The following is a 23,593-nucleotide window of genomic DNA, read 5'->3' as shown; positions in this document are numbered from 1 at the left end:
ATGGACGAGTTTCACATCAAATGCAGAAATGACAAACTGTTGAAAGATGGAGTAGGAAAGAAAGAAAGAGTTGATTTTTAGGTTGTTGAAAATGTCAATTGATTATAAAATATAACTTGTAGTGTTTGGTGGATAAAACCCACTTTCATCACATTTAATTTCTATCCTGACACTGCTGTCCATGTCCACGTGCTCTACGCAGATCATCCAATCCAAGTACCTTCACCTGGGGAATATCAATGAACAAGCCAGGCAGATGCAATGGATTGGGCTTACCTGGTTCGGCCTTGTGTTGATCGTAATCATTGCGGTCATCACCGCATGGTCTCGTGGATGGTTCATAAAGAAGAGAAATAAAAAGTGCCTCATTTCACGGTAAAGAGCGATGTGTCACATGTTTAGTTTTGGAATCTCTCACTCAGCTTGTCCACCTCATCAAGGTTCTGGTCTTTCTTCTTTTCCTTCCTTTGTCCCAGTTTCTTAGCCCGTCCCTCATGCAGCAGGTCATGGGGTTGTGTGTGTGTGTGTGTGTGTGTGTGTGTGTGTGTGTGTGTGTGTGTGTGTGTGTGTGTGTGTGTGTGTGTGTGTGTGTGTGTGTGTGTGTGTGTTGTGTGTGTGTGTGTGTGTGTGTGTGTGTGTGTGTGTGTGTGTGTGTGTGTGTGTGTGTGTGTGTGTGTGTGTGTGTGTGCGCGTGCGCAGGTCATTTACCATTTGAGCTTTTGTCATCAAATCTTCAACAAACCTTCTGAGAATATGAAGAACACTGTTTAATAAAATGTATAAATATAAATACACACACAGTTTATATTTTCTATCCATTGTTTTGATTGTTTATTTTGAGTGCGTTACAAAGTGGACGTGGACGGGCTTTGTGTTTTGGGATGCTTTCTCGTTGTCGTTTTGGTCTTTCTGAAGTCGACATTCTTCTCAGTCTCGTGTCATTCAGGAAATATTCTCTTTTGTAGAAGTTACAGGATGATGATAGAACAGCTGCGAGACATGAACATCAAGCTGATCAGCAACCTGGAGCACCAAGAGATGGAGCAACAGCAGAACCAGGCCGAGCAAATGATACTACATGAGCTTCTTGCCCATCAAGAGCACGTAAACTCTGAAAATTTTGCGTTTATTGCAAAAGAAAATCAAGAATTAAAAGAAATTCTCCAAAACCTAAATATGAATCTGCGACAAGTACATGAAGTGGCACATCAGCATCAACAGCAAAATGAGGACCACAAAATGAAGGAGCAGCAGTTTCACGAGAAACAAGAGGAAACCAACAAACAATGTGAAAACCTTGCACGTGCAAACAAAGAACTGAACAAGGAGGTCCAGCAGCTGAAGAGCAAGCTGATACTTCTTGAGGAACAGCAGAAGCAGCTCGATCATGAAAATGTCCAGGAACAAAATTTGAACATGGAGGAGAGTCAACACCACAACAACTCTCCAGGAGCCTCCCGGCACTGTGTGGACACCCCAAATCAAGAAGGTTTCCATCATCAACCGGTAAATATCACTCATTGTTGATAATCAACATGTGTGGGTGGTTTCAAATTTGGGTAAATTAAAAATCCTTTTCTTGAGCAATGCACGAAGTTCTGAGTGAAATCACAACTTTGACAAACAACCAACTCGGATTTCATAACTAAAAGTCTCAAGCTTTGTAAACCTCAAAACTTTCACAACTTTACTTTGTCACTCAGACCTTGACTTCTGTTGTTTCTCTCGCTCAGGATCTTCTCAAACTCTTTGGCACTTTGTTAAACAAAATGTCCCCAGATAACTATCACCACCTTCTTGCAATGATCATGGCTCTAAACATCACGTACGGACATTTTGAGAGCATTGTTCAGATGATCGTCTGTCAAGCTATTGCCATGCCCAAACATTCAGCGGTCTATGCAAGTTTATGCCAACACCTCACCAAGGTGAGGAGCTTTAAACACTGATGGAGGTCACATGTTGGAACATCCTGGGCTTATTGAACACTTTTGCTCTTTTTCACATTCTCAGACCCTTCTACCCACCATGTCACCACCCTGCTTTGTCTTTCACAGATTGAAGTACCAATGGGGGACACAGCCAGAACGTTTGAGACCTTTCAGCAAATTTTGCTCAAACATTGCGAGGAGGAGTATTGCAAGAGTCTTGCTGGAATCAGCTGCATATGCGACATCAAGAGCGTTGAAGCCTCCAGATTGGTTAACTTGGGAAAATGGGTGATACTTGAAAAATTGTACAAAAAATGGGAATTTTGATCACACTTTATTAACGTTGCCTTTGAACATTTCTTTTTATCCAGGTGAACGAGGATGAACTGTGCACCCTCTTGATATCCAGAAAATGCTCCTTGGGAATCATCCGATTCATTGGGGAGCTCTATAAACTCGGTGCCGTCAACACCAACACCATCGTGCATATTCTTGCCGAGTTGCTCAGAGATGGAAGAAACCAATCTGTGGAATACATCTGTTGCATGTTGAATACCGTGGGAAAGGAACTTACTTCTGACTTGACGGATAACGTGGTAGATATTATCTTCTGATCTATGACAGACATGTTCAATTCCACTTGGGATTTTCATGAAGATCCATCACATAGCTTTTCGTGTCGATGACTTGCCAATTATTTTTGTTCCTCAACAGATGGATGAATATTTCCACCATTTGGAGTTAATTCTGAACGAAGGAAAGTTGTCAGCTCGCATTCTGTTGATATTGCAACGATTTATATTTCACCGCAAGGTAAATGCCTCAACCTACCTTTTCTAACCACAATAACCTACCTGCCACAGACATCTGAAGACAGTACACAGTATATCCGTGTCAACCCATGTCTGACATGTCTTTCCTTAAACAGCGCAACTGGGTTCCATTGAAACAGTGAAGATCCCTAAACACCAGCTGAAAAACAAAGGACCGGAAGATGTCGATCAGCACGGTGGAAGACCGACATGATTGTGGACTGTATGGTCTCGAAAAAAAACACAACCTCGAGGCCCACCCCTCACCTTCACAGGTTGTCTGAACTGCTTCCAGATTCAGTCTCAACTCACCTGAATTAGTTACCTGAACTGAATCTAGTTTCTGTCATCGTGGAAGATCGTTGATTGTTGCATTCTTCCTTCCACCCTTCAATCTGTGTCTGCATATCATATTCAACTCAGAAATGCTCAACATCTCGACCTCCCTCGGTGAAACACTCAAAAGTACAAAAATTCCATCATTCCTTTTTTCACCGAAATACTTAATTCTGTTCTGAGGATGTTTATATCAATTACATGTTTCATATTAGTTTGAATTGTGTTTTTGTTATTCCCCGCCGCGTGGCGGAAGGGGGATGTTGTTATCACCCGGTCGTCAGGCTGTCCGTCCGTCCGGGCGTCAACATTTATAGCTGTGAGTGTGATAACTCATAAACTGTTTGCCATATCGATTTGAAATTTGGTTCACACATGTACCACCTGAAAAGGAAGAACCCCATTGATTTTGGGCGTGGCCGGATCCAAGATGGCCGACTGGGGCCGCCATTTTGAAAAAAATGTTTTTCGTAATAAATGGAAAACCGCTCATCTGATTTTAATTATTTTTGGTTCCTACGTTCCTCACCCCTGGGGAACTTTTTCGAGATGATGAACAAATGGTGTCTTGTTTCCAATTCTCCTCCCTCATTATGTGGAATATGGATGACCTTTTTCCTTCAATGGCGGGGGATTCCCCATCTCTGATGGTATATTTTTGTCTATGATCTTGTTGATTTAGATTTGTTTAAATATAATTTTTCTTCGATTTTGATGTCACCCTTGTATCTTTGTATCTATCAATCTTCTGTTTGGCTTTACCAAGGATGTTTTCTTGAAAAAACCGAAATGATGATGATGATCAGCTCACCGTAAACAGTCAGTCGACTGAATTTCCTCCAAAATGTCAGCTCACTTTCACCGATTGGCGAAACTGCCTCCACATTGAATCTCAGCTCTACTGACTCTCGTTTCTGCCACCAGTTAGTTCACTTCAGTCAGATGTTCTTTCTCCAAAATCTCAGCTCACCTTAACCAGTTGGCTAAACTGCCTCAAGATTCGTGTATTACCGAAACTCAACCGGTCAGCTGTGCTCAATTTGGTTTCTCTCAACAACTCAGCTTAAAGAGTCCACTGAACTTCCTCTAATATGTCAACTCACCTTAACCAGTTGGCTGAGCTGCCTCAAGATTCAGTCTTACCTCAAATTTAGCAGTCAGGTGAAGTGCCTCCAAATACACCTAAATTCACCTTTACCAGTCAGCTGAGCTGCACCTCATTTCTGGACTCAGCTCATCTTCAACAATGCTTAACAATCTCATGAGATAATCCGACAAGGTATCATTCAAAGGATTCCTCTTGATGTGGAAATGCCTGGGAAGAGGCGGAATGAGAAACGGAAACGGGAAGATGATGAAGGTTCCAGTGAAGAGCACAGTATTGACCAGGTAATGTAAAACCAGGTAATAAACTTTGAATGATTCCATAGTGATTGTTCATTTGATGGTATTATCTGTGTGAGCAAACAATGGCTGCTATTTTATAAAATGTACAAGTGAATGTTTACAGATGCTGACAGGAAACTTCATGTCCCCTTCGATACGACCACGTGTGCTTGATATTGTATCCTTCATGTGAAGCACATTTTATACGACACTTGACGTTTGTCACCTAAGAATCATCATCTCCTCCACTGGGTGTTGCCTCAAAACCATCAGAATGAAAACATTAGTTCCATTTGATAATTTTGTATCGACATACAAAACGCAATTCCCCAAAGCACGTTACATCCTACGTATGAAACTCAATTCCCCAAAGCACGTTACATCCTTCGTATGAAACTCAATTACCCAAAGCACGTTACATCCTACGTACGAAACGCAATTCCCCAAAGCACGTTCCACCTGACATATGAAACGCAATCCTCCAAAGCACGTTACATCCTATGTATGAAACGCAATCCTCCAAAGCACGTTTTTACATCAATTTGATGTGGAAGTGAAGGTGTTTATTGCAACATTGACCTTTTGCATATGAAAACCATGTGATTCAGGAAATTGGCCCAGGTGTTTGGAAACGTTTTTGGAACAAACAAACAAACTCATTCTTACGTATCGAGATAGTGTCATTGCACTTCCACTGGTCATGTGTGGTGAATGATGATTGATGTGTACAATGTGACAGAACAGAGAGCCAAGTAAATGTGGATGAAAAGGAAAAAGTACGTAAAGTTGGTGAATACATCACAGTGCTTTTGTAATGTTGTGATTCCTTGCAGGAGAATCCCAGGAAAAGAAGGAGTGCAATCACCCACAGAGTTGCAAGAGGATTGTCAGATCTGGGATGAGAGGAATATTGAGGTAAGGGACACAAACAAGATATTTTGTGTCAATGTGGAACACCAGATATTTTTTCATGTTCACGTCTGGTTCAAGTTTCCCTTTGTCTGGCAAATTCCCCATTTTCTTCTTTACAAAGTGTAAGCCCCAATTTTAGATCCTCATTTTCGTTATGATCATTTTTATCATGATGCATGATCCTCATTTTTGTCTGAAAGGGTCCTTCCAACCCTTTTGCCATTCCATTTGATGTGTGCGTGTGCACATTGCTGCCTTGATTCATATTTCTTGGACCTGTTTTTCTCGGATGCCCTTCCTGTCACAAGTTGGTCCCACCAGATGGATGTTTTTTTTGACTCAGCTTCATCCTGGGACATTCCAATCATCTTGAAAGCCTTGGGGTCCTCAGCGAGAAACTGAGCAAGGTGTGAGGCAGGGGTGCCAGCCCAGACGTGAGAGCAGTTCTCCATCAAGCTGCGATTGAAGGCCTTGTCATTTGTCCAAAGTTGTACGGGAGGAAAAATAGAGTGCTCGGCCCATCGTTATGGAGAGATGCCAAGACTTGCAATGGTGGGTGAAGTTGGTGATTTAGAACCATGATAGTGAAAATGTTTAAAATGTAACGGCAATTGTTGAAATGTTACGGCCGTGACTATTTCTCCTTGACAACACGCAAGTATGAATTTCTCCCACCCCCAACCCCCACCCACCTCCCCTCCACTGAGCTCCAAGTTCACAGTTTCTGGGCCTTCTGCAATGAAAAGGCCAGCACAAGGACGTCGATGACTCACCATCGCTGCGAGACGACCCATGCTTTTTGTTCATTGAAGTGGACCACGAGGACCAAGAAGACTCCCATATGCCGCAGTCACGTGGTCCTACCACCAATATGTTGCAATTCACAGCAAAGAAAAGGCCATCGTGCTTTTTGTTCATTGAAGGAGGCCACGTGCATCAAGGAGACCCCCACGTTGAGTGGCCACGTGCTCCCACCAATATGTTACCATGAACGGTGTTGGGGAATATTCCTCTCTTAGAAAAGAGACCTTTTGCTGTCTGTCTTACTGGGTTAAAAGTTACATACTTTTCGTCTCTTCATAATCATTTATTAAATTGTAAAAACCTATAACCGACTGTCTTATCCTGTCACCGCGTGTACACTCCTGGACGTTTGTTTAATTCCCTCGAAGTCCAAGGTGACTGTTATGATAACACTGTACCTTTGACATTAATTCTGTTTTTGCTGTCCATGTCTGTGTTCTTTTTACCTACATGCTTATCCAACCCCCCCACTCTCCCAATGTGTATGTATATATATATATATATATATATATATATATATATATATATATATATATATATATATATATATATATATATATATATATGAGTGAGAAGTTCATTGTGGTGTGCGAGGGTGAGAATAAACTGGTCGGTGCTGACCTCTGAGTGTTTGAACTCAAAAGGGAAATAAATTGTTCTCTGAGAAAAGTACTCTTGTTGTGGAAAGTGAATTAATCGGTGTCTTTTGATTTGACGAAAAGGATTTACAATTGAGTCAGTTAAACGGTTAGCTCAAAGCAAGAGAATAAAATAGAATTCCAGAACAACTACAGAATTCCACAGCGATCACAACGAAACTTCAAAAGTCAAGATCAAGCCGAGAATTCCCCATCAACGGTGAAGTGAAGATCACCGTGCTTTTTATTCAAATGTAGGCCACATGGGTCGAAGGACTCACCTCGTGTTGAGTGGCCATGTTGTCCCAGTGTAAGAATGTGAACCCTTCAGGTTGAAGAATGCCATCAAGCTTATGGGCAGAGGTTTTTGCCAGGCATTGGGGAGCCACTAAAAATATCTCTGGACTTCAAATGAGCGGAATAGTGCCCACCTGGTCAACTCAACTTTTTCTCTCCAAATGTACAGAATCCGAATGTGAAGTATAAGTGATGCTTAAGACAGAATGGCGAGCCATAGTTACGCAACGCATTCGTTTTTCTTTTTTTTTCAGCAGAGGAATGTGATTGTAAACAAAAACAGGGTCAGAGGAGGGAGAGTTGTGCAAAATATGGGAGAAGAAAGAGTGGGAGAAAAAGAGGAATGGAGGAAGCTTGAACAGCCTCGGGAGAGACTTAGTGAAGAGGCGGGGGTCATGTGACGGTTGTGGCCCGGGGTTGGAATTCGTGCACACCCTGAGGGAATGGAAGCACACACACATGGATATTATTTATTTATTTCGTGTTCTCTTTGGTGTTCGCTAAATCATATGAATGTGATCAATATGCATTGTGCATGTGTAAGCAGCACAAGTGTCTTTTCCTTTCCCCTTTCCATCCACCTCTTTTTCTCTATCTTTCCATCTCTTCCGTTTTACACCATTCTCTTCCATTCCTCACCATTCACGTTCATTGCTCGCCTGCTCACAAACCCGTTCATTCATTTGCTCACATGGTAGCAGAATAATGGAGATGCCTGGCATGAGTTGAGACAGAAGTCGCTCAGGTAGAGGTTGTTTCGACCCTTTCATGCGCACACCACTTCACTTGACATGAATGGGGTATGGCAAGGACAACGGAAAATGGCCAGTGAGGGGGAGGGGCAGGGTATATACCCAGATCAGTCGCAAAATATCTCGCTTCAACAAATGCCTGAGCGAGATCAGAGTTTTGAGAGCTTGTTCCCAGAGTCATTTTCCACTTTTCGCTTCATTCCACCAGAACAGATTTTCAAACCTCACTCGCCACACTTTCTCTTCCATCTCACGTCTTCCTCATTTTCACACGCCTTTACTCACATCGCTCCAGTGTTGTATTTTCCAGCGCTGCCTTCCAAACGCCAAAGCCTGCCAATATTTACACGGAACGAGCTGTCCTGAGGCCGCAGAACATCATGCTGGTCGGCCAGGTACCAACTCCGGACCCGAGACCACCGGGGTTCAGTTGCAAGGGTCGACACGATGCGCGACTTTGGGCAAGATAGTTTTGAACAGGAGCGATCTCAGGTGGGGTGAAGGCTCGACAAAGTCCCTCAAACTTTTTCTTATCAACCTCTTCATTCTCTTTCTCCCTCAACCCAACCTCTCTGTGTCTTCCTTCTGGATCCAGTATTGTAATTGTGTATCAAGTGATTGTTTGCAAGTGCTCCGGGGTTGCGTATGATCACGAGAGGGTAAGGGAGAATGTATACGTGTTTATAATATGCTTTACATGTGTTTGATATGTGTTCAACTTCTTGTAATTTCATGTATCATTTTCCTCACCATTTTCTGAGGTTAAAATCCCCACCCTGCCATTTGCTCTCCTCTGCATTCCTTTAATCATTCCTCCCATCGTTTTCCGCTCTTTCGATTCCCTTGCATGCTGTGGAGTAAATTCTTCAAGTGTTGAATGTGTTTTGATTTATCCTGCATAGTGTTGGACCGAATAACATTCCCGGTGGGCAATATTGGTCTGAGTTCCCAATGGTAACGGAAGCCCACATCAAGCAGCATGCAACATTGCTTCACACGGCCAAAGTAACCGCCGCGTTGTCGCAAGCACGATTCCCCATCCGCCATGCTTGATTCACTGGTTCGGTAAACCCACTTTGGGCGTGAGGATCCGGCCCGAGTTGAGGGTTGCAGTTGGCGTTTGTGGTTTCTCGTGACATGCCGCTGTCTTGGAGATCTCCAGAGGCGATGTCCATTGGAATATCTACAAAATAGAAGTTATCGTGAAAGAAACCAATGTATGCAAAGAAACCCATGTTCAAAAAGCATCAGCAGCAATAATCAGGTGTCACATGTCAGAAGTAGAATTATTTATGATCATGATTAAACGGACTGAATGTATCAAAGACGATATTTAAATTTTCTTTTCAAGCTTCCAATGCCATTAACTTGTTGAAGATTTGTATCCAAGTCATTCCAGAATTTGTGTTTTGTGGACACAAGAGATTTTTGTGTGAAAACAGTTCTGGTAAAAGGTAAATAAGGGTTTTCACTCTGTCTTGTTGGACAAGAGTGAATTTGGTTGTTTCTGATCAATAAAGATTCCATAGCATGCTTCACTCGGCCAAATTAACCACCGCGTTGTCGCAAGCACGATTCCCCATCCGTCATGGTTGATTCACTGGCTCGGTAAACCCACTTTGGTCGTGGAAAATGATACACATCGGCATTCAATTGAAACATGAATTTACCTAAATTAAAATAAAAAAATCACCTTCCAGAACCTTTTTGTTGAGAAATAACACATCAGTGTGAGAATGAAAACCAGTATTAGTAACAATTCTGAGTGCTCGTTTTTGAATCAATAAAATTATCTCCCAATCGGTATTTGATACATTTCCCTCCCCCCCTCTCCCCAAGATAAAATTCCATAGTTTAAATAAGGGAGTCTCAGGGCAGAATATGACAGGTAATACATATACTGGGAAAAACCATAAACTTGTTAATAATACCAACATTTGGTGAGAGAAATTTGTGTCGATAATCGGAATATCCTTTTGATGATATTGTTGCGGATCTGGAAGGGATGAGCACACAGACATTCAGGTTCCTATAGATTAGTTATGTCGGTAAGTACATGTTTTGTAGTTCGTCCTTTTCCCTTGTTGATTGGGTAAATAAAGGCGCTGTGATTTGTATTAGGAAAGCCCCATCTTCAGCGCAGCCGCAAAATGCCCATTGGTTGTGGACACGCTGCAGAACAGCACAAGCCCTCAGCTCCCGGCATCCCCCGCGCGCTTAGTCGGGGAAAGGTGAAGCCCCCACCCACCAAGCCCTCTGCTCCCGGTATTCAGTGCACGCTCAGTCGGTGAAAGGTGAAGCCCCCACCCACCAAACCCTCTGCTCCCGGCATCCTCTGCACGCTCGCGCGGGGGGGGGGGGATGGAATGCGGCAGCCAACACCGACAGTTCATGAGTCACGCGGGAAGCGAGGCACGCCGGAGAGAAATAAAAAGGGAAGAGAGGGATGGAAACAGAGGTTCTACCAGCTTCTTCGAGCTTCTACCAGCTTCTTTGTGCTTTCTACCAGCTTCTTCTGGCTTTTTACCAGCTTCTACCGGCTTCTACCAGCTTCTTCGTGCTTTCTACCAGCTTCTTTGAGCTTCTACCAGCTTCTACTGGCTTCTACCAGCTTCTACTGGCTTCTACCAGCTTCTTCGAGCTTTCTCCCAGCTTCTTAGGGCTTTTTACCAGCTTCTTCCGGCTTCTACCATTTTCTTTATGCTTCTTTAAGCTTCAAGCCTCTTGTAGGTTCTCCAGGTGTTTTCCTCCTGTCGTCCTTCGTGGCTGGTTCTACGCTGGTCCGCCTGTGGTTCTGGTCGCGCACAAGTTCTGGGAAGTGCACACGGAGAGTCTTCTCCCGCCAACCGTCGCCCTGCCGACTTCGCTCACTTGGATTATCCGGATCGTGCTGGGGTCCAGTCGGCCCCGGGGACCTGGTCCTCGAAGACCGCATGAGGCGGGCAGGTCCAAGATAGGTCTCAATGAAGACCAGCTGGTCCGATCGTGTGTGTGTGTGTGTGTGTGTGTGTGTGTGTGTGTGTGTGTGTGTGTGTGTGTGTGTGTGTGTGTGTGTTCGTGGCGCCAGTCCAACAAGTCGTGAATTGTATAAGTGCCTGTATATACTTGCATTTCTTATAATCGGCAGTAGGCTTTGCTCGAGTCTCGTCCCCATCCCCCCATTCATTGATTGCATGCCTACTGTAAATAAATTCCCCATTGTTTGAATGTCAACCTGCTCGTTTGTGTCATTTTCCCTGCATTGACTGCCACGGCACGTATTGGGAATTAACTGGCTTTTAAAGCAGATAAAAGTAAATCTGGTCCGACGGGACTTGGCGGTATCAATCCGCTCGGCTTCGCATAAGGAACGAGCACGCTGAAGCGGCTCGTTTTCGTCCAAGTCCCGTCGAGGGGTAAACTCTCGGTATTTCTGTCCGCGCAAAGAGAGAGGTAAATCGACAATTCGGCGATCGACCCTGTTGCACGTGGACAGAGTATTGACTGGTTTACGATGCGTTAAGGCATCCGGGGCTGGATTTCAGGGTTGGTCCGGAAAGTCACGACTGGATTGCCGCCTTCGGTGGGCGCGCGACCATGATTGGGCTGAAGCAGCCGTCCGCACGCCGAACGCGGCGGAAAACCATAACAATATATTATGATCAATGAACAAGCCAAGAAATGTAGTCGGGTCAAGTCTGTCTCGATGTATAAAATTAACACCAATATGTCCAGGAAGCTCTGTAATTGAATTGTGAACAAGCACTTAGTTACTTTAATCTACATGAAGAGAAATTATATTTGCCCCTATCCAATCATGAACAAGTTTGAATTCACCTTCTGCTGTGTCAACAAGGACATGAGGGTCTCGAAGTGATCAGAAAATATGTCAATTGTCAGTGAACCATACAAATGATAAGATGGACAAGGTGTGTATGTGTGTATGTGTGTGTGTGTGTGTGTGTGTGTGTGTGTGTGTGTGTGTGTGTGTGTGTGTGTGTGTGTGTGTGTGTGTGTGTGTGTGTCCTCCATAACTCCAAAGCCATGAAACCGAGCGGCCCAAAACTTTACATACATACTGAGGGAACTCCAAGGGAGTACATTATTAAAACTGGGTATTTGGGTAAATTCCAACACCCCTTAATTAACGGCTTACCTTCATGAAAGACATCCCTGATGAACCTGACTTCATCTTGGAGGGGTCTTTTGATTCGGCCTACTCAAAACGCCTTGCCTTGGAAACATGATCTTCTCTCACGTTATTTTCTTCTGTCAATTTGCGAAGACGAGCTTTCAACATGAGGTTGTCATGAAGGATACTTAGTTCTGATGTACATGAAAAATGGGAAAATGATGATGATTCCTGATTTTAAAGGCGATGACATATTTGTGAATATATTGTCGACTCGTAAATACAACGTGACACTTCACTTATTACATAACGAAGGGTCATTGATGTAACAGTCAGACAAAGATCTCCGCTAATCGGAGGTCACAGGAATTCATATATATATATATATATATATATATATATATATATATATATATATATATATATATATATATATATATATATATATATATATATATATATATATATATATTGGAACCCAGGAAAGGTGTGGGAGGTTTGGAAGGGAGTCGGGGATGGAAGGGAGTCGGGTCATAATGACCCACATCTGACCTCGACTCGGCCGGCGAGAGTGATGTGAAGGATTTATTGGGAAAAGTGAGACAACCCAGAGAGTGCTTCTTATCGCCCCGGTTTGAAACAACAATCTGTGCAGGTAGACAAGAGTAAGACGAGCAAGGGTCTCGAATAGTGGTTTAACTCCGAGCAGGGCAACTCTGGACTGAAGATCTATCAAGCGATAACGAACATAAAGAACATGACATAATTCCTTTACAAAGGCATGTCCGTACAAATGGCGAATACATGAATTAGAAAGGTAAAGAAAGATAGAGGAGAGGGAGGGAATATTTGGGGGTTGCATTCTCAAGACATTCAGCAAACCAGCGAGTGAATCATGTCCATGGAGTCAAATGGCTGAAGGTCTTCGCTCCAGTCCATAATAAGACCTCAAGAAGGAAAGACACAGATAACAAGTTCTCATAAAATGAGTTATCATCAATAACATTTATCATAAATAACATCAAGATGAATCAATTCAATAAATATTTCGTCATTTGAAAAACACATTCAGTGATTAACTGAGACTACAATTGTTATAAATGTCACATTCAAGCAGATTGATTATAAAAACAACTAAAAAAGGAAAATCCACTTCAACAGAAGGGAAAAGGGGGTGGGGTGTGAAGAGGGAAGGGAGGGGTGTGAGGAGGGAAGGGAGGGGTGTGAGGAGGGAGGTGCAAGGGAGAGACAGACATGTGGGAAGAGATGTTGCATTTTACGAGAGAGAGAGGGTTAAAAAAGAGGGAACACAATGTTCCCGTTTGCGTTTTTTTTCCATTTCAACTTTTCAGGCTTCATCGTTTCAGTTTCAGGCTGTTATCAACATTTTTTTTTGTGATTTTGCCTGTTGTGGCAGGCATTTTGGACGCCATCTTGGATTTTTAAGAATGTCAACAGAAGCCCAATTATCAGAAACGAGTAACTAATGATCAGGAGCCAAATGCCAATGATTATTTTTCCAGTTTGCCACATTTTTGAGATGTTGTATACCGTATTCCATGATTTTACCCATTTTGGCGGCCATTTTGGACGCCATCTTGAATATCGCCAGAATGCTTGAAAATTTGCTTTTGTTGACATCTCAAATATGTGACAGGGCCATAAAAGGAAGTTTAAAAAGTTAGTTTGGTAGAGTCCTTGGGGTGGGGTAGGGGGGGAGGGGGTGCATGAATACCCTCCGTGGATACTTGACGAGAGTGTATTCTGTTGAAAACAATTTCCTTCAATACACGGACTCTTCCAAACAAGTGAATGTACCTGAGATCACATTGGAGCCATCACCGAAACCTTTTTTGAAAGTACAGTCAAGGACAGGGATTTCACTCCTGATGGATATTTTGCATTTCACAAGAACAGGAACCTGAAATTTTATAGTGAAGGCTCCAAAGCTGCAGAAACCCATGGTGGGGTCTCATTGTTGACGAAAAGGAATTCATCACCAACTTACATTGTTCATTGTCTGCCACCTGAATGGACACCTCACCGTGATTAAGGGCAGCAACGGCAGAAGCCATGTGCTATGCAAGACCTTCAACAGGTAAACATTTTTCAATACCTTTTGACAGGTGGGGTGAACACACTGGGTGCAAACACAGCCAACCCCAAGATCATAACAATAAGTTAAAATAAATTTTGGAACTTTGTCTTTCACCGACATTGCTGTAAATACTTCCTTCGATGAAGAAGAACATCCTTAATTGTGGAGATAATTGTAATTATAATTTTTGAGGGAAGGTGAATTATTGACATGGTCATCCCCATGCAGAATATATAACAAGAACTTTAACTCCCTTTGATTGGATGACATCACCTGATTCACCTTTTCATCGATTACCTGCTCCATCCATGCATTTCCTTCTGTGGTCTTTTCTGAACAAGTTATCAAACTGATGAAGAAATCAATGTATTTAATCTTTCATATTTCTGTTGTTTCTTTTTTCCCCAAAGGCCCCTCAGAAGAGATGCTCCTTCCTGCTTACCTGAAACCATCCTTCCGGTTGGAATGTAAGTTGCCAAGATTATTGTCTTGCATCACAAATTATTCCAAACTTTGCCGAAACTACATGTTCTTCACCTGCATCATGTCCCATTTTGTCTGTGCCTCAGAAGTGTTGAGGACAAACCAATATTTTGCTGAACATGAATCCAGACAAGCATCAAACAAATGTTCCAGTTGGTGGAAGTCTGGTATGAGTGTTAATGTTTACGTATCAAAGTCATTGCCTCCACCTGGATGATTGGTTCACGAGCGCCAGCCAGAGTGACCACCATATTTGTTGTGTCTGTGTGTTTGTATGTATGTCTGTCTTGCTGTCCAGAGCACAACTTCATGGGATGTGATCCGATTTGGATGAAACTTGAATATGATGTTGATATCAATGCCTCGTTTTGTCTTCCTGGCGATGGGTGTCCCACACCCATTGTGGGCGGAGCCACGCCAACTTGTAATTTTTGTTTTTTCTCGATTTTTAATCGAAATTCCCACTCGAGAAATTGTGCACATTGGCCATATGTACAACATATAAAAAATTCAGTTTGATTCGGTCAATTTTGATGGAGAAGATAGGTTTTGAAGAAATGGGTGGGAGTTTTGCACCAAAGGTCATAATCCTTGACCTTTAAGGGCCACAAAGGTCAAATTTTCAAAGTTGTGGGAATCGAACCGGGTTTTCGACCTTCTTCGACAAACTAACCCCAATAAGCTATCGCACGTATCCTGTTTCCTTGTTTTAATGTCCACAACATTGTTTTGTGACCTTTGAAGGTTATGCAAAGGTCAAATTTTGAAAGTTGTTGAACGAAACCGGGGTTTCGAAATTTTGCAGCCTTTCGCTCGTACCACATCATGTTGATCATTTTTATAGCGAACGCAGTGAGCTGCATACTTAACGCGTGCACGTGAGAGAATAGGAAACAACAAGAACAACAACACAATACCCCTGGCTATTTGGAATCCGTGTTGTTAGCTATGACCTTTTTCTTCCGGTTGTTGTTAAACGCTGTGCGGTGTATAAACACGATTGGGTTTTATTTCTATCTTGTGAATATTACTTAACGCGTGCACATGTGAGAATAGGAAACAACAAAAACAACACAATACCCTGGCAATTGTGAATCCGTGTCGTTGCCAATGACCATTTTGCTTCTGTTTTTTTTTTTGCTTCTGTTTTATTTTGTTTCCGGTGTTTGTCATGGGGAATGATGCATGCCGGGAGATAAAGGCATCGTCGGAGACATGAATGACCCAAATAATATCACACATGGTGTACATTTCCTCCACTGAATTTAATAAAGATATCTCTCGCATCATCAAAAAATAATTTTTAATCGTGATTTACGTTATTTGATCGCTGATCCCGAATCCAGGCCGAAGTAACCGGAAATTGCGTATACAGTTGTGAACCAGTTATAGGTAAAGTCAGAAGCGAATGTAAGAAGTATACTACGTTCGCTTCTAGTATTAATTTTTTTTCGATGAGATCCTGTTCTCGGCGGTGTAGTTGTTGTTGTGAAGGTAAAGTTGAGGTAATATCTATTTTTTCAGATGAGATCCTGTTCCAGGCAGTGTAGTTGTGAAGGTAATGTTGAGGAATTTTTTTTTTCAGAAGAGATCCTGTTCGTGGCGGTGCAGTTGTTAATGTGAAGGTAATGTTGAGGTATAATGTCGAGGTAATATTTATTTTTGCACATGAGATCCTATTCTCGGCGGTGTAGTTGTTGTTGTGAAGGTAATGTTCAGGTACTATTTATTTTTTTCAAGGCAAAAAGACTTTAATTTGATATATTTAAGAAGCGAATGCAAGAAGAACTCGACGTTCGCTTCTCGGCTTTGTCTATTCCACATTAACTTGGTCAAAAATTATCACATTGTCTCATCCTTGACTTCTGAAACAATCCACATCGTCAAATATCGCTCGTGAACCATCGTCGCCTACCGGCTTGTCTTCTTCTTCTTTAGTTTTACCACACCCGATACACCGCCAGAAGTACCTCCACGCTGCTACACCGCCCCATGCACTCCACCCCCGTTTTGCCGCCTGCAGGAGACTCAGGACTCCATGTTGGGCCAGACCGGAAGTGACGTTTCTTCGCAATCACGGAGCACAAACAACCACAATCAGCAATCATCATACGTTACACCGCCTTCAATGTCCTCCACCGCATTACACCGCCCGATGTTCCCCCATTCCCCGACACCACCCTATTTACCCCCATTTCCGCTACACCGCCTTATGTTCCCCCATTCCCCTGCACCGCCCTAATCCACGTGAAAATCTCGTTTATTTATAATCCTCATTGTTTCATCATCCCTGCCCTGACGACATGAAGCCAATCGATTCTCTGTGATGAAATCGCCATTTTTAACCTGAATCCAGAAATTAAACGGGATTTTTATTTTTGAATTTAAAACACAAAACAATTCACACCGAGTTGATCCTTGTTGTAAATTTTAATTTAATTTAAACAAACTTTCAAACATTCGAACTTGTGCTTTGTTTCACTTGAGTGTGGGTTTTGTGAGTTTGTGAAGAACAGTAAATGAAAACAAATATTACAAGTAAACGCACAGACGTTTATCGTGACGCACAGCCGTTCATGGTGACGCACAGCCGTTCATGGTGACGCACAAACGTTTATCGTGACGCACAAACGTTCATTGTGACGCACAGACGTTCATTGTGACGCACAGCGCGGATTCCACGACAGAGTCGTTCAGAGCGACAGAAGCAAGTTTACAAGCTCTGACAATGTGGACGCTGATTGGGATCATTTGTATCTTCATCTTCAGACTTTTTTCTTGGGGAATTGTCCAGCTGAACTCAGAACGGGAAATGTTTGTGTCTGCGAATCAGACTCGTCACGGACGATGGATTCTCAAGTCAAAACGGGTGAGGGGTAACTATGGTAACATGGGAGGGGGTGAGCTGGGGTTCATGGAGAGAAGAGAAAGTAAAATAATCTAAAGTACAGAACGACAACAAAAATATTTTATTCAGTTTTACATTTTGTGAACTTTCACTTTTCACGTTTCTCCTTTCCATTTGTGACTGCTCACCTTTTACCAATGTGACGTTCATGTAGATTGATTCGGTTTGTGAACAGTGATCAGTAAGTCTGTGGCCTCACTAAAATGTCATTGTGAAAGCCCCCTGAGGGGGAAACTTGGAGGTTATTTGGCTTGAGATTCCTTTTTTTTCACTGTGTTTCTGGTGAGGATTTGGTGAATTTACATTTTCAAATCTCCACAGACAGTGCAGCTGTGAGGGTACGAGAGCATCCCAAAATCAGACTTTTTTCTGTGCAAACTGATGAGGTCTTTGATATATAAAAATTGTGTAAATGTAAAATTCAAATTAACATCTCCTGACATCATGTGGGGCCACAATCAACCCCATACCTGGAGTTAACTTAATGGTTGGAGTGGTGGGCTTGGGATCCCATGATCCTGAGTTCAAACCCTCCTCGGATGTATAACTAATACCAGGTGGGGTTGACTCTGCCTGTCATCCTTCGGAGGTCGGCAAAATGAGTGCCACCATGCTGGTGTACTGTGTCGGAGTGGTGACCCATCCAGCATTGTGTTCAAAAGCCAAGGACTCTGCTTCAGCAGCACCAACGCTCTGCACAGAGTATGGTCCCACTGGATGGATGGAATCACCCCCGTAAATCAATGATGTAAGGACTTGGTTATTGCTGAACTCGGTGTCCTGGTTCAATGAGGTGACTCCAGGATTCACAATTGTAAATATTAATCACAAAATTATAACCGAGGGGGTTTTACAAATCATTGTTATTGTAGCACCAGGCATTCGTCACCAGGGATATCCAAGTATCGAAAGGTGTCAGATTTTAAAAACTATAATTTTAGTTATCTCACTATAACTGAACCTACACCACCGAATGGTTAAACTTCCCAAAATCCAGGCTGACTGCAAACCTCCATCTTGCTGCTCACTCATCCCGTCAGTAGAACTGCATTCCAGAGGTTGTGATTTCCCACTCTTCCCTGCAGGTTCTTCAGCAGACAGTGAACCCTTATCTCATGTCATCCTCCCCATTTTGACCGACCATCTTTATTACCCCCCATTAACGCTCCAAGCCTGACCCCCTTACTTGCAGATTGCAGTGTTCCCTTTCCCTCCTCTCACTCTTCTCTCCTCCTTTCCTGTTTGTCATTCCTTCCGTGATGGATCCAGGAGTTGCTGTGCTTCCCAAATGACAGCTCGTACTCTCAATCACCTTGCAGTTCCATGAGCCTCGATCGTGTTGAGTAAAAAAAATGGACAAGTTTCATATCAAATGCAGAAATGACAAACTGTTGAAAGATGGAGTAGGAAAGAAAGAAAGAGTTGATTTTTAGGGTGTTGAAAATGTCAATTGATTATAAAATATAATTTGTGGTGTTTGATGGATAAAACCCACTTTCATCACATTTAATTTCAGTCCTGACACTGCTGTCCATGTCCACATGCTCTACACAGATCATCCAATCCAAGTACCTTCACCTGGGGAATATCAATGAACAAGCCAGGCAGATGCAATGGATTGGGCTTACCTGGTTCGGCCTTGTGTTGATCGTAATCATTGCGGTCATCACCGCATGGTCTCGTGGCTGGTTCAGAAAGAAGAGAAATAAAAAGTGCCTCATTTCACGGTAAAGAGCGATGTGTCACATGTTTAGTTTTGGAATCTCTCATTCAGCTTGTCCACCTCATTAAGGTTCTGGTCTTTCTTCTTTTCCTTCCTTTGTCCCAGTTTCTTAGCCCGTCCCTCATGCAGCAGGTCATGGGGTTGTGTGTGTGTGTGTGTGTGTGTGTGTGTGTGTGTGTGTGTGTGTGTGTGTGTGTGTGTGTGTGTGTGTGTGTGTGTGTGTGTGTGTGTGTGTGTGTGCGCGTGTGTGTGTGTGTGTGTGTGTGTGTGTGTGTGTGTGTGTGTGTGTGTGTGTGTGTGTGTGTGTGTGTGTGTGTGTGTGTGTGTGTGTGTGTGTGTGTGTGTGTGTGTGTGTGTGTGTGTGTGTGTGTGTGTGTGCGCGTGCGCAGGTCATTTACCATTTGAGCTTTTGTCATCAAATCTTCAACAAACCTTTCTTCTGAGAATATGAAGAACACTGTTTAATAAAATGTATAAATATAAATACACACACAGTTTATATTTTCTATCCATTGTTTTGATTGTTTATTTTGAGTGCGTTACAAAGTGGACGTGGACGGGCTTTGTGTTTTGGGATGCTTTCTCATTGTCGTTTTGTTCTTTCTGAAGTCGCCATTCTTCTCAGTCTCGTCTCATTCAGGAAATATTCTCTTTTGTAGAAGTTACAGGATGATGATAGAACAGCTGCGAGACATGAACATCAAGCTGATCAGCCACCTGGAGCACCAAGAGATGGAGCAACAGCAGAACCAGGCGGAGCAAATGATACTACATGAGCTTCTTGCCCAGCAAGAGCACGTAAACTCTGAAAATTTTGCGTTTATTGCAAAAGAAAATCAAGAATTCAAAGAAATTCTCCAAAACCTAAATATGAATCTGCGACAAGTACATGAAGTGGCACATCAGCATCAACAGCAAAATGAGGACCACAAAATGAAGGAGCAGCAGTTTCACGAGAAACAAGAGGAAACCAACAAACAATGTGAAAACCTTGCACGTGCAAACAAAGACCTGAACGAGGAGGTCCAGCAGCTGAAGAGCAAGCTGATACTTCTTGAGGAACAGCAGAAGCAGCTCGATCATGAAAATGTCCAGGAACAAAATTTGAACATGGAGGAGAGTCAACACCACAACAACTCTCCAGGAGCCTCCCGGCACTGTGTGGACACCCCAAATCAAGAAGGTTTCCATCATCGACCGGTAAATATCACTCATTGTTGATAATCAACATGTGTGGGTGGTTTCAAATTTGGGTAAATTAAAAATCCTTTTCTGGAGCAATGCACGAAGTTCTGAGTGAAATCACAACTTTGATAAACAACCAACTCGGATTTCACAACTAAAAGTCTCAAGCTTTGTAAACGTAAAAACTTTCACAACTTTACTTTGTCACTCAGACCTTGACTTCTGTTGTTTCTCTCGCTCAGGATCTTCTCAAACTCTTTGGCACTTTGTTAAACAAAATGTCCCCAGATAACTATCACCACCTTCTTGCAATGATCATGGCTCTAAACATCACGTCCACACATTTTGAGAGAATGGTTCAGATGATCGTCTGTCAAGCTATCGCCATGCCCAAACATTCAGCGGTCTATGCAAGTTTATGCCAACACCTCACCAAGGTGAGGAGCTTTAAACACTGATGGAGGTCACATGTTGGAACATCCTGGGCTTATTGAACACTTTTGCTCTTTTTCACATTCTCAGACCCTTCTACCCACCATGTCACCACCCTGCTTTGTCTTTCACAGATTGAAGTACCAATGGGGGACACAGCCAGAACGTTTGAGACCTTTCAGCAAATTTTGCTCAAACATTGCGAGGAGGAGTATTGCAAGAGTCTTGCTGGAATCAGCTGCATATGCGACATCAAGAGCGTTGAAGCCTCCAGATTGGTTAACTTGGGAAAATGGGTGATACTTGAAAAATTGTACAAAAAATGGGAATCTTGATCACACTTTACGAACGTTGCCTTTGAACATTTCTTTTTATCCAGGTGAACGAGGATGAACTGTGCACCCTCTTGATATCCAGAAAATGCTCCTTGGGAATCATCCGATTCATTGGGGAGCTCTATAAACTCGGTGCCGTCAACACCAACACCATCGTGCATATTCTTGCCGAGTTGCTCAGAGATGGAAGAAACCAATCTGTGGAATACATCTGTTGCATGTTGAATACCGTGGGAAAGGAACTTACTTCTGACTTGACGGATAACGTGGTAGATATTATATTCTGATCTATGACAGACATGTTCAATTCCACTTGGGATTTTCATGAAGATCCATCACATAGCTTTTCGTGTCGATGACTTGCCAATTATATTGTTCCTCAACAGATGGATGAATATTTCCACCATTTGGAGTTCATTGTGAACGAACGAAAGTTGTCGGCTCGCATTCTGTTGATATTGCAACGATTTATATTTCACCGCAAGGTAAATGCCTCAACCTACCTTTTCTAACCACAATAACCCACCTGCCACAGACATCTGAAGACAGTACACAGTATATCCGTGTCAACCCATGTCTGACATGTCTTTCCTTAAACAGCGCAACTGGGTTCCATTGAAACAGTGAAGATTCCTGAACACCAGCTGAAAAACAAAGGACCGGAAGATGTCGATCAGCACGGTGGAAGACCGACATGATTGTGGACTGTATGGTCTCAAAAAAAAACACAACCTCGAGGCCCACCCCCTCACCTTCACAGGTTGTCTGAACTGCTTCCAGATTCAGTCTCAACTCACCTGAATTAGTCACCTGAGCTGAATCTAGTTTCTGTCATCATGGAAGATCGTTGATTGTTGCATTCTTCCTTCCACCCTTCAATCTGTGTCTGCATATCATATTCAACTCAGAAATGCTCAACATCTCGACCTCCTTCGGTGAAACACTCAAAAGTACAAAAATTCCATCATTCCTTTTTTCACCGAAATACTTAATTCTGTTCTGAGGATGTTTATATCAATTACATGTTTCATATTAGTTTGAATTGTGTTTTTGTTATTCCCCGCCACGTGGCGGAAGGGGGATATTGTTGTCACCCGGTCGTCCGGCTGTCCGTCCGTCCGTCCGTCCGTCCATCAACATTTATAGCTGTGAGTGTGATAACTCATAAACTCTTTGCCATATCGATTTGAAATTTGGGTCACACATGTACCACCTGAAAAGGAAGAAGCCTTTTGATTTTGGGCGTGTCCGGATCCAAGATGGCCGACTGGGGCCGCCATTTTGAAAAATATTTTTTTGTAATAAATGGAAAACCGCTTATCTGATTTTAATTATTTTTGGTTCCTACGTTCCTCACCCCTGGGGAACTTTTTCGAGATGATGACCAAATGGTGTCTTGTTTCCAATTCTCCTCCCTCATTATCTGGAATATGGATGACCTTTTTCATTCAATGATGGGGGATTCCCCATCTCTGATGATATATTTTTGTTTATGATCTTGTTGATTTACATTTGTTTCAACATAATTTTTCTTGCTATTTTGATGTCAACCTTGTATCTTTGTGTCTATCAATCTTCTGTTTGGCTTTACCAAGGATGTTTTCTTTAAAAAACCGAAATGATGATGATGATCAGCTCACCGTAAACAGTCACTTGACTGAACTTCTTCCAAAATGTCGGCTCACCTTTACTGATTGGCTAAACTGCCTCCACATTGCATCTCAGCTCAACTGAATCTCGTTTCTGTCACCAGTCAGTTCACTTCAGTCAGATGTTCTTTCTCCAAAATCTCAGCTCACCCTCACCAGTTGGCTAAACTGCCTCAAGATGCAGTCTTACCGAAACTTAACCGGTCAGCTGTGCTCAATTTGGTTTCTCTCAACAACTCACCTTAAAGAGTCCACTAAACTTCCTCTCATATGTCAGCTCACCTTAACCAGTTGGCTGAGCTGCCTCCAGATTCAGTCTTACCTCAAATCTTACCTCAAATGTGGAAATGGCTGGCAAGAGGCGGAATGAGAAACGGAGACGGGAAGATGATGAAGGTTCCAGTGAAGAGCACAGTATTGACCAGGTAATGTAAAACCAGGTGATAAACTTTGAATGATTCCATAGTGATTGTTCATTTGATGGTATTATCTGTGTGAGCAAACAATGGCTGACATTTTATAAAATGTACTGGTGAATGTTGACAGATGCTGACAGGAAACTTCATGTCCCCTTCGATACGACCACGTGTGCTTGATATTGTATCCTTCATGTGAAGCACATTTTACACGACACTCGATGTTTGTCACCTAAGAATCATCATCTCCTCCACTGGGTGTTGCCTCAAAACCATCAGAATGAAAACATTAGTTCCCTTTGATAATTTTGTATCGACATACAAAACGCAATTCCCCAAAGCACGTTACATCCTACGTACGAAACGCAATCCCCCAAAGCACGTT

General features: G+C 42.7%; 3 protein-coding genes and 1 long non-coding RNA gene across 4 annotated transcripts in view; 3 read left to right on the top strand and 1 right to left on the bottom strand.

Annotated features, from left to right (window-relative positions):
• Positions 1 to 862: 862 nt before the first annotated feature.
• On the top strand, positions 863 to 3,300 carry LOC147023713 (eukaryotic translation initiation factor 4 gamma 1-like). The gene is made up of 6 exons (XM_085889460.1): positions 863 to 1,506; positions 1,734 to 1,928; positions 2,058 to 2,201; positions 2,303 to 2,527; positions 2,646 to 2,744; positions 2,860 to 3,300. The coding sequence occupies exons 1-6, from the start codon at positions 976 to 978 to the stop codon at positions 2,884 to 2,886; spliced, it is 1,221 nt and encodes a 406-aa protein (XP_085745586.1). The 5' UTR covers positions 863 to 975; the 3' UTR covers positions 2,887 to 3,300.
• A 5,618-nt stretch (positions 3,301 to 8,918) lies between these two features.
• LOC147023712 (uncharacterized) lies at positions 8,919 to 16,609 on the bottom strand. The gene is made up of 4 exons (XR_015060353.1): positions 16,476 to 16,609; positions 12,532 to 12,926; positions 10,117 to 12,173; positions 8,919 to 9,051 (listed from the first exon to the last, which is right to left on the bottom strand). It is a non-coding gene; the product is annotated as an uncharacterized LOC147023712 (long non-coding RNA).
• A 655-nt stretch (positions 16,610 to 17,264) lies between these two features.
• Positions 17,265 to 23,593, top strand: part of LOC147023708 (uncharacterized) — a 54,513-nt gene continuing 48,184 nt past the window's right edge. Inside the window, exons 1-3 of the mRNA XM_085889462.1 lie at positions 17,265 to 17,429; positions 19,023 to 19,195; positions 19,851 to 20,391. Of these exons, the coding sequence (XP_085745588.1) occupies positions 17,289 to 17,429; positions 19,023 to 19,195; positions 19,851 to 20,391 (855 nt within the window). The 5' untranslated portion in view covers positions 17,265 to 17,288. The remainder of the gene's footprint in view (positions 17,430 to 19,022; positions 19,196 to 19,850; positions 20,392 to 23,593) is intronic.
• LOC147023711 (eukaryotic translation initiation factor 4 gamma 1-like) lies at positions 20,631 to 23,434 on the top strand. Its single transcript, XM_085887131.1, has 4 exons — positions 20,631 to 21,086; positions 21,188 to 21,412; positions 21,530 to 21,628; positions 21,744 to 23,434. The coding sequence occupies exons 1-4, from the start codon at positions 20,955 to 20,957 to the stop codon at positions 21,768 to 21,770; spliced, it is 483 nt and encodes a 160-aa protein (XP_085743257.1). The 5' UTR covers positions 20,631 to 20,954; the 3' UTR covers positions 21,771 to 23,434.

Source organism: Eptatretus burgeri, chromosome 7 (genome assembly GCF_056783735.1).
Source record: "Eptatretus burgeri isolate ZD-2024b chromosome 7, Ebu_testis_v1, whole genome shotgun sequence".
In the NCBI taxonomy this organism is placed as follows: domain Eukaryota; kingdom Metazoa; phylum Chordata; class Myxini; order Myxiniformes; family Myxinidae; genus Eptatretus; species Eptatretus burgeri.
Note: the sequence above shows the minus strand (reverse complement) of the source record. Positions and strands in the feature narration are given on the sequence as shown.

Bases quoted from the DNA above. Each gene is read 5' to 3' on its own strand.
- LOC147023713 (XM_085889460.1), top strand. From the start codon at position 976: ATGATGATAGAACAGCTGCGAGACATGAACATCAAGCTGATCAGCAAC. The intron at 2,202-2,302 runs GTTAACTTGGGA...CTTTTTATCCAG, and splicing joins GCGTTGAAGCCTCCAGATTG to GTGAACGAGGATGAACTGTG. The intron at 2,528-2,645 runs GTAGATATTATC...GTTCCTCAACAG, and splicing joins CTGACTTGACGGATAACGTG to ATGGATGAATATTTCCACCA.
- LOC147023711 (XM_085887131.1), top strand. From the start codon at position 20,955: ATGGGGGACACAGCCAGAACGTTTGAGACCTTTCAGCAAATTTTGCTC. The intron at 21,413-21,529 runs GTAGATATTATA...GTTCCTCAACAG, and splicing joins CTGACTTGACGGATAACGTG to ATGGATGAATATTTCCACCA. The intron at 21,629-21,743 runs GTAAATGCCTCA...TTCCTTAAACAG, and splicing joins GATTTATATTTCACCGCAAG to CGCAACTGGGTTCCATTGAA.